This window comes from Anas platyrhynchos, chromosome 3 (genome assembly GCF_047663525.1).
Source record: "Anas platyrhynchos isolate ZD024472 breed Pekin duck chromosome 3, IASCAAS_PekinDuck_T2T, whole genome shotgun sequence".
Taxonomy (NCBI): Eukaryota; Metazoa; Chordata; class Aves; order Anseriformes; family Anatidae; genus Anas; species Anas platyrhynchos.
In genome coordinates this window covers 109,597,296-109,614,592 of record NC_092589.1, presented here as the reverse complement: position 1 = coordinate 109,614,592, position 17,297 = coordinate 109,597,296, and the positions used below count along the sequence as shown (strand labels likewise).

Genomic DNA, 17,297 nt, shown 5'->3' with positions numbered 1-17,297 from the left:
TATTATGGGATGCAGGTGGAAAGAAAATTGTGGGTGAGAGTAGAGAGAATTTGGGGGCTGCACAAATTTTATTATAAGATGGTAAGTGCAAGTGGCAATAATAAGGGAAGGAGAGGAAGCAAGGTGGAGTGAGGAGCCAAAATGGAAAAAAATAGAAGTAGAGAGGGATAAAAGGGACTGGTCACAGGTAATCAGGTGTTTTGTCAACATGTTTGACCAAAGTTTGTACCTCAACACTGCAGTCTGACATATCTTCTTCACAAATACTGTTTCTATTTTCTTTATGGGTCACTCTTTGTTCTGAGCATGTGTGTGTGGACCATGAAGGAACTCCCAGTTGGACCGGCTGGTAAGTAGGACAAGAGATCTGAGTGCCAGCCATCAGAGAGCAAGGTCACAGGTCCAAGGGGCCTGAGGGTCTGATGCCAAATGGATAGAGACAGTCTGGATGCAGCTACCAGACAGACCAGCTGTTTGAGGGCCCCTCAGTATGTGTATGTGAACCACTAGTACACTTCTAGTTGGACAAGCCACCACACAGGAAGAGACCAGCATCTGGGAAAACTCAGCATCAGGGCTGGTGCCTGAGTCTCTGGGTATAGAAACTGGATGGACTTAGAACCTGTACTAGTATTTAAGAGACCAGTGAATGTGACTGTGGTTGTGAAGTGAGTGTATGTACTCATACCTTCTGCAAGCAGCCCCTCTTCCACCACACTTGGATGGGACAGACAGCTCTGGACCTGAGGTCAACAAAAGTTGGTTACCTCCCATAGGCTACCTCCAAGGTGATATTACTCAGCCGAAGCTGGTCCTCGAAGCAAGTGTTCAGTGGGTCAGCCTGTCAGCTCGCTGGCGTGTTTAGACCCTAGGCTAGCTGCCAGAACAGCCACCACCACAAAGAATTGTGTAACACTTCCCCACCCGGTCCATCCCTTCTGCTTGCAACACAGACGTTGCAAGACGTGTTTGGCCATGTACTGACATCTGTCTTAACGCTTGGACACACAACCTGTCTTGATCCAGAGCTACAGCACCTGCTGAAATACCTAAGAAAGAAATCTAATCTCAAAGGCAGCATGGGCTGGGGCTCAGCACGTCGTCCTGACACACTCTCTCACTGCACTTGGGCGCCTAAATTGAACTTGCACAAAATATTTCACTGGCACAGAGGTCAGGTGGCATGTGAAAACCCAGCACAGTCACTCTCCAGAAGATGGTGGCTGCTTTGTGGGCACTTGTGAGTGGTGGGAGAGTGTGCTTGGGGCTTGGGCCAAAAACTTGCAGAGGCTGCTGCTGCCCTACAAGCGGTGGTGGCATTGCCGCTGCTGGGAGCCCTCTCAGAAGAAGTGTTTAACTCCCTGCGGGCAGCCGCGAGCTGGACTCGACTATCCCTCCATCTCGGGATATTCCGCGATAGTCCCGGGTGGTTTCAGGGCTCACCAAGCCCCTGCAGGACTACAACCCCCACAATGCCCAGCGGCCGAGCCTAACGCGGGGCCCGCTCCCATGGCCGCAGCGGTAGCGGCGGCGGCGGTGCTAGGCGGGGGCCTGCTGCTGGCAGCCTGGCGCTGGCTGCGGCCCGCGGCCCGGCCCGGCGCCGGCTCCGGGGCCTCCATGCGGGGCAAGACGGTGATCATCACCGGGGCCAACAGCGGGCTGGGCCGGGCGGTGGCCGCCGAGCTGCTGCGGATGAAGGCCCGGGTCATCATGGGCTGCCGGGACCGGGCGCGGGCGGAGCGGGCGGCCAGCGAGATCCGAGCCGAGCTGGGCGAGCGGGAGGCGGCCGAGGGCGGCGGGGAGCTGGTGGTGCGGCAGCTCGACCTGGCCTCGCTCAGCTCCGTGCGGGACTTCTGCCGACAGGTCCTCCAGGTACGGGCCCTGCCGGGGGTAGAGGGGTTCAAGGGGAGCCCCCCCGCCCCCGCCTGCCCGCACTCGGCCCGGGGGTGCGGGGTGGTGTCAATAAGTGGGACGCGCTGTGCTGGCTGCTCGAAGCTTAAAGGTCGTGGCCGGAGCAGCTCTGCTACGAATAAAGGCAGAGAGAGCTGGGGATGTGCGGCCTGGAGAAGAGAAGGCTCCGGGGTGACCTTATTGCAGCTTTTCAGAACTTAAAGGGGGCTTATGAAAAAGATGGGGAGTGACTCTTTGCTCAGTCAGACAATGACAGGACAAGGAAGAATGGTATTAAGCTAAAAGAGGGTCAGGTTAAAGTAGACATCAGGAAGAAATTCTTCACTGTGAGGGTGCTGAGGCACTGGAACAGGTTGCCCAGAGAAGCTGTGGATACCCCATCCCTGGAGGTATCAGCCAGGTTGGATGAGGCCCTGGGCAACCTGATCTAGTGGGTGGAGTCCCTGCCCATGGCAGGGGGTTAAAACTGGATGATCTTAGGGGTCCTTTCCAACCCAAGCCATTCTATGATTCGTATTTGTTCAGGCTGTTCTAGTACTGCAAATGAAACTTTTTATTTTATGAGAAATGTAAAACATTCCTTTTACCCTGCATTTCTGTTCTGAACTAATTTGCCTTTAAGTTGACATTACAGCATAGCCTTATCCCCATAGCAGTAAAGGTTCATGAGTGAACTGCTCGCAACTGCATCCATCCTGCTGTCTTCTCAGCAACACCAGACTCCCACACATTTTGCATCTCTTGCCAACAGTAGCTGAGTTTAGTGGTTAGATGTTTTATATATATTTTCTCCAAATTTCCTGGAAGAAAAAAAAAAAGAAAAGTTTAAGATCAGAGACATCCAGTCAGTTCTCCTGATGGAAATGTTGCAATATGAGTTCAACAGTACAATTAGACACCAGAGAGTACTGGGAGGCACCATTAGAGCCATTCCACTCCAATGAAAAGCTTCAGCTGGGACTCTCATCACATCTAGCAGTGCAAACCATGAGACACAAGGTTGTAGGAAACCAGGCATAGTCAGTTCTGCCACGTGGTGCACTGCTTATTGAAAGATGCTCAAGTGCAGTTGTGGGAAATGAAAATGGAGAGAGACTATATTGTATTAACTTTCAAAGAACTGTTGTAAAACTTAAATATCCGAAAAAGTCAAAAGAGCTCTGGTGGAGCTCTGTGTAATCATATGTAATCATATATATGAATCTAGTTATAAGATCTAATGTTACTTCAGTATTTTGTGCAAATAGGTATACAAAATGATATAAAACACTAGACCAGAAACTTACTGTTTAACCTATAAAATTATATCTTCTGTAGTACAGAATATCCAAAAATGTAAATTTATTATCCATTCTTCATTGGTAAAGCCAGTAGAAATGCCTGTAAATGAGAAATGGATAGTGAAAGAGAGAGTGAATGTATTTGCAGAGTGCTGCTCACAGGTGCATTTTAAGTTTTATTTTCAAAATAATCCCCAAAGCAGCTGAATAACAAGGAATGTGAGTTCAAGAAGCTGTTACATTCAAGTTCGCCTTATTTGTCTTCTGTGAACCTGTGTCTGCTTTTTGGAGTTGAGTTGGTTGTGTTTTGTTTTGTGTTTTTTTTTTTCCTTTGGTTGTTTGGTTGATGGGGATATTTTTGTGTTGTTTGTGTGTGTTTTGAGATGAAGAATACTTAAAGATCATCAGGATGGGGGTGAAAAGGCTTAAATATTGTCAGGATGGGGGAACAGTGCACTCCCACAGCCTAACTTTGTGTGAGCTTTCCATTCCAAAACTGCGAGATTACGTCTTTCACTCCTTAGCCTCATTGCAAAAAAATGACTTGGATATGTTGGAGGGCTCCATGGAAAAATGCAGAAAATGGAAGCAAGCTCAGAAGCCACAAAGAATAGCACTGCCTGTCAAAGCAATGTTTTGTACTCTGATGTTCTTGGTCATAGTAGCTGCCTGCTTGGCGTTGATCACATTACTCTAGATTATTAAATGTAGGAGCCTCAGAAAATAGCACAAGTGGAAGTCCTTCTTGCAGTGTTAATTCTTGTGAAATGAATCCTCTGGTCAGGTGGTGTGAAAAGTTTCTAAAACAATGTTCTCTAAAGGAAGTAATAGCGCTTCAGTCAGCAAATCTGCAGTAAGACACTTGTTCAGTGCTTCTCTTGCTTAGTGATAGATACCATTATGTCCCTTTGGGTGAGGAGAATTGTGTTTGATGCTCTTCAGATCAATACTGAATTTTCAGTATTGAAATACTGAATACCTATTTTCAAAAAATACTGAAGTAACATTAGTGATAGATACCATTATGTCCCTTTGGGTGAGGAGAATTGTGTTTGATGCTCTTCAGATCATGCTTTTGTAATTATGTGAAACACTGGGAAACATGAAGTTTTGCAGAAACCAGAGGCTGAGTTACTTGATGTTTTGTGGTGTCAAATGCCAGCCATCATTAATTGAATGCCAAGTGAAAATTTGTGTTTTGCTCTCTGTATCTTTGCCGCCAAATGATAGTCAAATAAAAGGCAAATGGTATAAAATTTGTCTTGAGATTCTCTATTTTTATCATCAAAATGACCTGAAGTGATCTGTGCTTGCCTACATTAGTTTTAAAGAATTAGCAGCAAAGAAAACTCACGCTGCTTTTTGTGTTAGGCGAATTAATGGGCTTGCAATATGGCAGGTTCTCTTCAACAGTGACGTTAGTTCTTTGAGATAATGCTTTTTGTTCTATATCTGTATAACTTGTGTGGTAGAACCCTTGCCTATGGCCGAGGTTTGTCATAAACGATTATCATGCATGAATGTGTCTACTTTTCCAAGTATAATAAGGAGGTTACTTTTTTAGAGGAAAACAAAATGCATCACAAAGATAAAATACCACTGAATTCCTATAGAAAGCTGTTCCCGGAGAAACAGATGTTGTGTTGTCTGCACACATTAAAAGTTGAACAGACCTGCTTTCATGTACCTGCATCCTACTGGAGTCAAATGTTTGGTTTAGTGGTAGCTTTTTTTTTTTTTTTTTTTCAGTAACAATTTAGGGACTATTGGAAAGTTGCAATTTAGAAAACTAGAAATTAAGTTATTTCCCTCTAATGGTGTCTAATGAGAAATATTAAGCATAATAGTATGTTTTGCATTATAAAACTGAATGATGTTTTTCTTTCCTATTTAAAGGAAGAGCCAAGGCTGGATGTTCTGATAAATAATGCAGGGATATTCCAGTGTCCATACATGAAGACAGAGGATGGTTTTGAGATGCAATTCGGCGTAAACCACTTGGGTCACTTCTTACTTACCAACCTTCTTCTGGGCCTCCTCAAAAATTCTGCTCCAAGCAGGATTGTGGTAGTATCCTCAAAGCTTTACAAATACGGAGAAATCAACTTTGAAGACTTGAACAGTGAAATAAGTTATAATAAAAGCTTTTGTTATAGCCGGAGTAAACTGGCTAATATATTATTTGCAAGGGAGCTAGCACGTCGATTGGAAGGGACAGGAGTCACTGTCAATTCGCTTCATCCTGGGATTGTCAGAACAAATTTAGGCAGGCATGTGAATATTCCTTTGCTGGCAAAACCCCTGTTCAATTTGGTGTCGTGGGCTTTCTTCAAAACACCTCTGGAAGGAGCCCAAACTTCTATTTATTTGGCCTCTTCTCCTGAGGTTGAAGGTGTGTCAGGGAAATATTTTGGGGACTGCAAAGAGGAGGAACTCCTGCCCAAAGCCATGGATGACTTGGTTGCAAGAAAGTTGTGGGATATCAGTGAAGTGATGGTTGGATTATTGAAATAAGCGCTGGGGTATCTGCTAAAAAGGAATGCAGATAACTATGCAATATGTATTTGGAAGGGTGTAATTCTCACTTTAAATACTGTGGAAACACAGGTTAATGCTCAGATTTAATAGAGGAGTGGTTTATGCTGGAACTCTGTTTTGAAACAAAGAATAACCTTTATTTAATGGGTGCAGTCTTTCAAGAAAAATCTTCAATAAAGTTTGAGGGTGTGAATATTTCTGATTAAATCTGTTCAGAAATTCATGTTCTACAAATAAATATTAAACAGAACTGTGTTTTGCAGTGTATATGCCTATTTGTCATGTTCTACTACTTCGTAGTCAGACTGGACAATGCAGGGTGTTGATGGTGAAATGCTTTTCCTGTAAAGCAGTTTTAAGAAGAGATCCTGACACTAAGATTTTTGTCTTTTTGAGCCATTACAGCGAAAACTGGAGTAAACAGTTTTACTGGTATCTTGCACTGTAATCATTAGGCCTGAGTGCCATTCAAAGACTTGTCATTAGCCAAATGCTTCAGTGAACAAAATTATTAAGATGTATACAGTTTAGCTGTGAAGCACAAAGTTGGCTTTTTTTCGAGTACTGTAACTGCCATTCACTGAGTGTATACACTGTTGTACAAGCTGTACTTTTATTTTCACATATGATGAACTGGCTATTTCTTGATACGTGGACTGCTTACGTTTCATTAAAAATGTAGTTGACATGTCTTGTGGTCTCGATAGGGCTTTGCATGTCATGAGTTGTGTCCATGCAAAGTTCACAAGACTTCAACCAGATAAACTGAAGAGAATATGTTTCTTGCTGTGTGTTTGGCTTTACTGATGGCACTTTAACTTGGTAATGAGATTAGAAGAAAATGTCTCATACAGTTTAATGAATCTGTAATAAAAAATCTTTTAAAATAAAAGAGTTAGCACTTATTCGTTCATCGTGGAAGATACAACCACTGGTCTTGATGCAGTAGCTTTGTTTCAAAGGTAGAAGATTCACCTGTGTCAGTTTAGGGACCCTCTGCTGCACAGAGTTAGAAATAAAATGAACTTCAAATAAATTAAAAAAAAAAAAAGATATTACATGAAGCTATAATTATTTTTTGGGGGGGGGGAGGAGGAAGTTCATATAATTAATGGGTTCATACTGACATTTATGGCTTTTTTTTTTTTTTTTAAATAAACTGGTCTAGCAGTTAATTCAGAGTATATAGAATATGGAAGAATGAAGTGGAGTGATTTATCTTGATAAATATTATTCAAGGAAACCAATATTAATAATACATGGCATATTTAATAGACCCTTTTTACTTACCTGTAAATACATATCAGATCTACCCTTCATGTAGCAACCCAGTTGTTGAGATCCTATCTCTGGTTGTTTACTCAGGGTCTTACCCTGCTGGAGCTTCTGCACAGGGCAGTGGCCTTACATGTCCTTGCCCTTTGCCACCATGGTCCTGCCCTGGGCCAGTGGCGTGGGTGGGGGAGGAAGGTGGTGTTCCAGAAAACCACAACACATGCTATGAAACTCAGCACGTTTCTAAGATCCTGTAACATGCTGAGCTTTGTACTGCTCACTGTAAGGCAAGGTGTAGAGATGGGTGTGCTGTCAAAACATTTTCTTGAGTGTTGATCAAAGTTCTCAAGTAATGCCAGAGGGAAACAGGTAACAGGCATAGAGAAGGTTCTGCTGTTCTGCTCTGGACTTTGCGGTTCAGAAAAGAAGGCTCAGGACACACCTCATTGTACTTTGCAATTACGTTGAATGTTGTAGTTCCTGTAGTGAGGTGGGGATTGGGCTCTTCTCCCAACCACCAAGTGATAAGATGAGGAGAAATGGCCTCAAGTTGTGCCAGGGGTGATTTAGGTTGGGTTTTAGGAGAAATATCTTCACTGAAAGGGTTGTTTGGCATTGGAACAGGCTGCCCAGGGAAGTGGTTGAGTCACCATCCCTAGAGGTCTTTAGAAATGTGTAGATGTAGAATTTAGTAGCATGGCTTTGTGGTGGGCTTTTCATTGCTAGGTTAAAGGTTGGACTACATGATCTCAGAGGTCTTTTCCAACCTGAATGTTTGATATTATTCTATGAAATAGCTGTATGCAGAGCACTTGAAACAGCTAAAGAATTAAAAGTTCATTAATACTTCTAGAATGCGGGATAACAGTAAAATGAGAAACTGTTTTCATGAACTGCGCGTTATCTTAATCAAAACAACATGGTGTACTTCACCTGCCAAAGAACAAGAGTGAAGATGCAGAAGAGCTGAGCCAAACTTGGGTTTGTGTTCTCAGTACTACTGTAACAATACTGAACTAATACTACTACATTGTTCCAGTGCTGAAACCTGTGTATGCCTCTTGAGAGGAAAGCCTTAGGTGCAAAGGTGGAGAATGGAGAAGATGACAAGTCTGGAAGTGCTGTGGTAAAGAACTGCCCTGAACAGAAGAAGATTATATATTTTTCAGACTGAATGATCAGCATATGATATACCCTGGCCTTCAATACAGCAAAGGTGCATGTATACAGACAAGAGATGTGGAATAATAAATACCAGCTGTATGGTATGACTCTATAACATGTAATGCCTCATACATCTACCAGGTGTTTTTTTTTTCTTTTGAAACATTGCAGAAATAAGAGCCTTTGTTGGAAGGTGATTACATTCCTGTAATCATATCTAGATTAAAGTCCTTGTTCCAGACCAGGAGAGTAATCACATGATACTCTTAATGGAATATAATATGCCTGAAAATATTGCCTGAAAACATTTTGAAAGGATGGATTGTTAGAATCTCTGGCACCAAAACATAAATTTTATTTTTTTTCAACATCAGTAACATTTGTCACTTTCAAGGTTGAATTTAACTTAGTCTCAGTGGACTAAGCTTTGATTACTCTCTTGAGACTGCTGTTACTGTTTATTTATGTGATGCTTTTGTTATTCTGGTAGCATCTAGGAATTTGAGACCACATAGGTCAACAGGTCTTGAAAAATGTAAGTGCAAAACCAAAGACTTTATTTCAATGTGTGGTTAGGGCTGCTGATTCAATCTAGATTAGCATTTTGGCTGAGAAAGAATACAATACAATACTACATAGGATCTTAGTAAGCTCAAATATGTATCTGTGATGTGATGATTGGCTGCTGAATGGCAGAGGTTGGTAGAGGGATCAGTGTCTTGTTCCAACAACTTCACACTTCACCCCAATACTACAGTGCCTACAGAAAGGTGTGGCAAGCTCTGCATGTTACTGTTCTGTAAACTAATCCAGAGCTGTCTGGTGTGGTAAAGTCAAAACCAGGACACATTTCAGTTGCCTCCCTTCACTGTCACCACCACATGAACACCATTATATGAACACCATCACTCTGAAATTAAGCATATTTTCCATTAAGAATTAAGCATGGAAAAAATAAGAGGTGAAGGAGGCAGACAGTAACCAGGGATAACATGTAAAGACCAGGGAAATGCAAAACAACAGCTTTCACAGGTAGGTATCGAGGCTGATTGCACTGCTAGTAAGTACGTTACAGATATGCATGGAGGCCACATCTGAGGTTAAGATTTTATTGAGGTCTCTGGTAAACATAGCCAACACTTTCAACAGCCAAATGTACCTTCATCCGTCTTGCATAAATTATTAGACTTTGAGCATTTGATTTTTGATCCACCAGCTGTGCTGGATCAGCACCTGTGCCCTGGTGGTTTAAAAGCTGGCTGGGATGTGTTCAGGGCACAGTCACTCTTGAGAAAGTAGCCCTTGTCCTTTTGCTTTTTGCAGGTGAAATGCCTTTTTGGGGTCACAGCTGAGATGCGGAGGGCCACAACAGCAATTCATCTGTTTGCCTGTTTGCAAACTTTCCCCACTGCAGCCTGAGGTCCATCCCAGCAATGACTAGAAATGCTTGCACATGGCCCCATTTCTCAGTGATTGAGTTTCATACTGCAGCAACATTGCAGACTAACTAACTATACTCTAGATGGGTTATTTTAAAAGTGTACACGAGTGTGTGTGTGGACACGTGCGGGTGCAATTTAATCCCTTGTTTTTGAAAGGCTGACAGGAAGAGCTGTGAACAATTTACTGAGGAACTGAAGGGAGAGGAGAGCGGGCTGTTGGTATGACAGGGGCTACTGCCTCCCACATGGACTTGGTGTGTGATGAGACGTGGGGCATTGGGCTTGGTCTGAGTGGTGCACTCAGGTGCTCGAGTTTTATTCAGGTTGCCATATCCATTATCTGCTTTTGCAGCTGGGAAACTTGCAGGCACAGCTGAAGGAAGGAAACATTTCCATGTAATAATTGAGGGAAACAGGCATCAAGTGTGTTAAGTGGAACATTTTTAACTGCTTCAGCATAATTTATTCCTCTTTAGAACAAGAGTTTGAGGGAAGATTTTATTTTATATTTTTTAATTTATTTATTCTCAGTCCCAGCCCCTAACTACAAGCTTACAAGCTAGCTCTTATGAATGAGGTTTCTGAAAGCATGCTAAATTGCAGTTGCATGTATTTAATTTATATACCATATCTGCTTAAGTAAAGAGAGACTTATGTATGTTAAAAAATAATAATAATAAAAAAAAAAGACATATTCTGTCACTAATTTACTCTCTTTACCTTGCCACAAAGGCCAACACCTATCCCTAGGCAAAGGGACAACACTGCTCTTTCAGGCACTATAGCCAAAGCAGCAGGCAAGCTCATAAACCCAGCAGGAGTTCTACAGTAAAAATTCTCCATCTTAATTAGATAAATGATCAGTTTTTCCATGATGCAATAAAACCAGAAGTATTTAAGCTCTCTTCTCTTTTTTCAGTGGTTGCCTGGTTTGCCTAAGCTTCCTACTATGTGAATGCTTCACAGCCTTCAAAGCCTTAGCCCTGGGAGTGTGCAGTATGATTATGCTTTTGCTTAAAAATGCGAATATTTCCCACTTCAAGCATACTTAATTTCTTTCCACCTAAGGCTATAAAGAAAATAAACAACTTGCAAGAGTCATACAAATAATTTTAAAATGGGAGGCCTGTTCCCTTTTTCACTTAACTTTTTCCAAACTAATCACTTAGAAGGTAGTTGACTTGCAAAAAGATCCAGGAGGCCTACACAGTTGAATTATTATTTTTGATCTGTCCCAGAACAGTGCTGCTATTTCTCATAACAGAAAATGACAACCTCCCTCTAGACTTTTTGCTTACCACTTTAGCTACCACTAGCAGCCTCACACCTGTTGTAGCTGGATTCAGATCAGAGACATTAGATTTGAATATTTAATTGATTCCAAAAGACCTACGTAGCATGGAGAAAGGAATGCTTTCCTAATTGCTTATTTTGGGGAAGGCTGGCACACAAACCACCTAAAAGGTTGAAATCCCTTTCTTTTTACATTTAACATTTACATTTACATTTACATTTACATTTACATTTCTTCCCAAATAATGTAAAAGCAAAACAAAACAAAACAAAAGGCCAAAACTTAATTAAACAATATAGGGAAGGAACTGATAGCTTATTAGCCATGAAAATTTCAAAAGGTGTCACATCCTTGAAGTCTATGATATTCAGTTTAGCAAGGTACTGAGATCTTTCCATTGCTTCAAGGCCAAAGCAAGCAGTCTGAAATTCTAGTCCCACTAAAAGTGTTGGGAGTCAGACACCTAAATAGTTTTGCTGATTCTGATCTGGCTTTAGCTTTGGGCAGCAGAGCTCTTATAGTCGGTTGGATGGTGACTCATTCAAGCTCGATGAATGAAGCTTTATGCAGTTCTGTGTATGTGTGGCATTTTTATTTTTATTTTTTAATACTTCGCAAACTATGTTGTGGGGGTGGGATGAAGGTTATGTATATATTAAATGTCTTGGAACATTCTCCATAAATATCTGTTTTTCTGTCCCAAAATGACATCCCATCTCTGCAGCTGTTGGGGCATGTGTCAGTTTGGCACCTGGATTGCTTTTTGGTGATGAGTGATACTATTTCAGTTTATCAGAGTCTTGTTGCAACTTTACTTAACATTAGGCCATTATCCTCCTAAATCACAGCATGACCATCCACTCAACAAATCCCATCTACTCCTGAGACAAGTGATGTCAGGATCTTTCTAGAGGCTTCAAGACAGGAGTCATGAACTCCAAAAGGCAAGTGCCATGCCTGAAGGCCCAGAACCTACTTACACTGCAATGAGTAGGTTTGATAATATTTTTTATACTCATTCATAGAGAGAAACACCTTCCCCAGTGTATACAGATTAGTATTTTAGACTTCATCAAGCCCTAGAGACAGTGTTGTAAGTGTAGCCCATGGGTTAAATATAGCAAGTTGACACTCATTTGTTATTCTGAAGGGCTGAGATCCTTTAACCGATTGAGGTCAATAGTAGTTCAAGTTGCTTGAGACTCTACCAGGTGTCGACAATATTTGAAGAGAAGGTGGAAGAAGATATCTTTTCATCAATTTAATTTTCTGTTTTCGGTCTGCCCTAGTGGAAATCTTCAGAGGCGTAAAGGTGTTTCAGATGCATCTTGACTGACATTGTAAAAGCATGTAAGTCTACATCATGGAGGTATTTGTCCATAAAATTATGCTATAAGCAGAGATTTTCAAAAAACATAACTTCACATTTTATGCAGTGGCCAAATTATATAAAAAACTAATTCTATCTCAGAAGCAAAGCTATGACTAGGGTCCTGGGACATTAGAACTGAATAAAAGATAATGTGCTTACAGATTCAAGGGAGGCAACCCTAAAAATCAAAAAGAATAATTAGAAACGTTTTATGACATTTATTTTTATTTTCAGTTTCTGAGGGTTTTGTTTGCTTGATTAATTCTGGATACCTGCTATGTGGGGAAAAAAAAAAAGAAAAAAAAGAAAAAAAAATTAAAACATCAGAAGAAAATGTGAAAACAACCATGTTTCAACAAAGCAGCACAGTTCTTCACTATGGAAAACCTATAAAATGACAGGAAATGGCTTAATGTGGTAGGTGTTCATTTTTAAGGGTTCTGTTGACAGAAGTTGATGAGTGAAAATATTGTATTTCATTTTTGCCTTTTGTTCAGTAAATAGCCTGGAATTTTGATGCTGCCTAGAGGGACAGCTTTGTACTATGGTGGTCTAAATTGGGATTTTTCATTAATATAACCAACCAGATGATTTTTTTTTTTTTTTTTTTAAAGAAAAAAGCTGAAGTCAAAGAGAAGACCAACAAAAAGCACCACAACGTTTATCTTTTACTCATCTGGAAGAGTTTATTTTAAACATGGAATATTGTTTGCTGCTGTGGAAATGAAAGTGAGAGAGTTGCAGCTTTCTTCCAATGCCATCTGGCAGATGATTTACTTGCGTATGGTATTCACTAATCCAAATAACCCTGTGTGTGGTAGCATTGTCTCTTTACTGATCATGCAGCAGCGTTGGCTGAGCCTTAGATGGCTCACACAAGGCTATCAACAGCACAGTACAATAGACTGTTTAAAATTAGAACAGTGTTTCAGAGAGGGATACGCCAAATTCATCCTATCTTTGCATTTTTTAAAGCATTTTCCTTACCTGAGTTGAGCTTGATGTTTCCTTTTCAGTCTCTTCATGGTTTCACTCAGTTCTACTCAGGCTTCAGTCCACTGAATTCAACATTTGTATCCTCAATGCTCAGGGATCAGAGCATTGGGAATCCATCCCTAGGTTAATATCCTTATCCTGATGATAACTGTATTTGCTCCTGTAAGGTCCCTTCCTGACCTCATGAAACTTATATTCCTGCTGAATCTAGCTCTAGCTATTTCATTATTACATTAGTGCTAAATACTGCCTTCTCTTGCTGGAATACGAAAGAAAAAGCAATGAATGGACATTTGGGGAATCAAAATAATTAGAAGAGTATACCTTGAGGAGCTGATCACAAGGTATGAATAGATGGATGCATTCTCTTGCTTATTTTTATTTATATTCTATGGAGAGATTGGTATTCAGATACACTTCTAAGCTCAAGATTATGTAATTGCTCCCTTCTCAATATGTTTGTTTGTTTTGAGTGATTTTTTCCATAATACCTAACTCTGTGTGCCTGAAAGCTCTCTAATTTTGGCTTTGGATTCCACTCTTAGATCTAAAAACCTAAAAGTTAAGTGTTGATTGTGTCTTATTTGTAGGCGTTTCTGTTTTTCAGTTGGATCTGACCCTCATAGGTCACTTATGGAAGTTAATTTTATGGTTCAATTTGCAATTGTCCTTTTTGGAAGTTACCTTTTTGATTTTAAGGAGAGTTGAGATGTTTTGAAAGATAGACCACTATAACTCACATGTGAAATTAAAATACACACACTGCAGATAATTTAGTAGCAGAGATGGGGAAGGAATGGAAAACAGTTGTTTTCCTGAAGACCAGTTTTGCTAAGTATTAAACCTGTTTCCTGATCCACAAGCTAAATGGGATAGTAGGGCAATTTTCTTGCTATCATAGTCTGTTCTACCACAGAAGAGGCATGGGTACATCCACACTTTTGTCCATGAATGTCCTTGGCCCATGCTGGCTCCTGAATGATGCAAAAAGCTGTTTTGGAAAGTGTTAGTTGGCTGGGGCCAAAGCTGTGCCAAGAACTACCCTAAGTATTAAACAGTGTAGATGATCAAATTTCAGTGCCTGTGCTGGCGCCCTGTCACTCCTTAATTGAGTGGAACGAGCATAGCCAAAAAATGCCCCTTTCCTCCCCCAAGTGTTAACAGAATAGATGTGATTTTTCAATTTAATTCCATGACATCCAGAGACTGTTCTGGAAAACTGAAGCATATTTTCTCTTGCTAATTTTATAGTGCTAAAATTCCACTGACTTTGCTGCAATTTCTATTGACTAACCCTGTAAACACATGGAGAATCAGTATTGTTATTAATATCACCATGTCGTCATGCTTTATTCATTTTCAATTTTACAACTGTAGTCTGATCACTTGGAATTTTGTACGCTAAACTAGCACTGGACTATGGAAATCTTATTTTATCAAAACGTGTTATTCTTGGACCAGAATTCACAGTTACACAGTTGCACTTTATAGATCCATAGATTTTTTAAAGCCAGAAAAGGCCCTTAGATTATTTAGTCTGACTTCCTGAATGACACAAGCCATTTAATTTAAACCAGTAAGTCTTGCATCAAGTCCAGCAATTTGAGTTTGGCTAAAGCTTATCTTCTAGCAAGACGTCCAGTCTACATCTGAAGCCATCAGTAGTTGGAGAATCCATCACTTCCTTTGGCAGCATAGTCCAATGGTTATCACCCTCTCTCTTAAAAATGTGTGTTTTGATTCTTCCCTAAGTCTGTCTGGCTTTCACTTCCATCTATCACCTCTCATTATGCCTTTTGTTGTAAGATGAGAGCGTTGCTGTTACTGCTTTGTGTTTTCTCCCTGTGGTGATACTCACACATTGTAATCACTGAAATCATCGCTAGATGTTTTTATTAAACTCAACAGACTGAACCCCTTTAATCTCTTTCTGCAAGGTCCTTTTCCAAGTTTTCAGATAATTTCTGTAGCTCTTCTCCACATCTTATCCATTTTTTTTACCTCTGTAAAATGAGGAAACAAGAACTGGATGTCATACTTAAGCGCACGTCCATTTATAGGCAATCCTAGTCCTTCTCAATGCTTTCCCTCTGTTGCTCTAAGGCGATCAGTAATTTAAATGTGCCTGGGGCTGTTCCCTGACACTAAGGCCAGCTGGAATATCACAATCTGCATCTGTGCTCTTGAACACTCTTTATCTTCCAGAACAGGGTGTCTGCATCCAAACTGCTTTCTCGGAATGTTTCCTGGCAAGTCATTACACTTCCGTTGCACTTGGGAATTGTCTAGGAAAATGCTGGCAAAGGCCAAAACCATGCCAGGGACCAAAATAACTGCCTTGTGGTACTGATGAATAGAATGAAGGAATAATGACCAGGGACATTTCCTGACACTTAAATTCAGTAGTATTGTCAAAGAGTTCCCAATTCCTCTCAGAGCAACATCTTGATATTTTTAGCTCCAGTGAAAGTATTAAAGGCATGTTTCTCTTAATCTCTTTACGACACCTAGAAGACAGGTGCACGGGCTTATCTGGTCACCTAGGTTAGGTGAAATCATACTCAAATAAGAGACGAGCATCTTCTGATTTTCATTTGCCCCATTTCTTATAGATTCCTACTTTTGAACTACTGCTCTGCCTGGTAAGATTTATATCTTCACACCTCACCCCTGACGATAAAGGGCACTTGGATTATTTTAGAGCCCAAGTCCAACTTTTCAAGACTAGGCTTAGGTGAAACGACACCTCAGCTTTTATGACATGACTCCACTCCTTTGGGGATGACTTTTACTAGTGGCACTTATGTATCTAAATCTCAGAAGTATTTTTGTGAAAATATTACCCATAAATAATTTACTTGTACAGATAAAATACAGGTTTTTATTTTTTTTTATTATTTTTATTTTTATTGTTGGTATTGGACGGGAACAAAACCTCCTATCCCGAATTTTGAAAAATCTCTTTTTAATGTGCTTTCTTTGGTACAGCAACACAAGAAATAATTAACAGGTTCTACATTCGCTGGTCCCCAGGCAGGAGGGTAGACAAAATTGGAGGCTGGCTAATGCAGCTTTCTAACACAATTCCAGCCAGCTGTGTATCCTTAAATTCCTCTATATGCTCCCATTCTACATCTTAGAGTTTGTAACTAAGTTTAAAGCTGTAAAAGCACACTGGAATACTGCAACAGAGATCTCATTTTGGTCACACTGATCTGAAAATCACGTACAAAATGACATTTGTATATTTTTTCCATAAGGTCATCATATAGAGCTGTGCATGGACCTAGTACTAAATGCTATGAAATGTGAAGACATCCCAGCTAGAGAGAGGTAGGCATAACCAATGTAGATGCAAATGTGTTTGGTCGTGAGGCCTGGACTGACCCTTTTATTTAACAGTGTGGACGTGTCTTTTGAAATATAGCTATAATTAATTTCTTGTCAAATGGAGGCAACAAAAAGGACTCTGACTGATGCATGCTTTTGGGTTAGGCAAGGGCTAAAGGTGAGTCTTATGACTTCTTTTCACCTTCTCCAAGAGATTGGTGCTGGTGAAGCAGAGTGCTGAGTATGTCATATTCAAGTTGTGCTTCACAGGTGAGCTTGCTAGTAGATACTGTCACAGGTTTCTGCTGTAGATGAGGCTGTGAATTCTGATAGTTTTGGACCGGATTCCTGTTCTATTCAGCCATAACTGCTACAGGGCAGTAACTTCAGAAAGAGTGGAAATGACAAGTATAACTGCTTCAGTCACCCAAGCTAAATCTACCTGCAAACATGAACAAGAGCACTTCTTCTCACTTATAAACCATCTTTAATATGAACTTAAGTGAACGTTAAAATAAAATAAAATAAAATAAAATAAAATAAAATAAAATAAAATAAAATAAAATAAAATAAAGTAAAATAAAATAAAAAAATTAAATTGCTATCTTCATCTCAAAAAGCATCTGTGCTCAGGAATAATTTGAAACGGTAGCTGATGTTGGGGTGAGCCAGAGCAAGAACTGTTACTCACATAC

At 40.5% G+C, this 17,297-nt stretch overlaps 1 protein-coding gene across 1 annotated transcript; it reads left to right on the top strand.

Annotated features, from left to right (window-relative positions):
• The first annotated feature begins 1,471 nt into the window (after positions 1–1,471).
• Positions 1,472–5,844, top strand: RDH14 (retinol dehydrogenase 14). The gene is made up of 2 exons (XM_027455273.3): positions 1,472–1,872; positions 5,088–5,844. Exons 1-2 carry the CDS (start codon positions 1,510–1,512, stop codon positions 5,703–5,705), a joined length of 981 nt encoding a protein of 326 aa, XP_027311074.2. The 5' UTR covers positions 1,472–1,509; the 3' UTR covers positions 5,706–5,844.
• Positions 5,845–17,297: the final 11,453 nt, after the last annotated feature.

Bases quoted from the DNA above. Each gene is read 5' to 3' on its own strand.
- RDH14 (XM_027455273.3), top strand. From the start codon at position 1,510: ATGGCCGCAGCGGTAGCGGCGGCGGCGGTGCTAGGCGGGGGCCTGCTG. The intron at 1,873-5,087 runs GTACGGGCCCTG...TCCTATTTAAAG, and splicing joins TCTGCCGACAGGTCCTCCAG to GAAGAGCCAAGGCTGGATGT.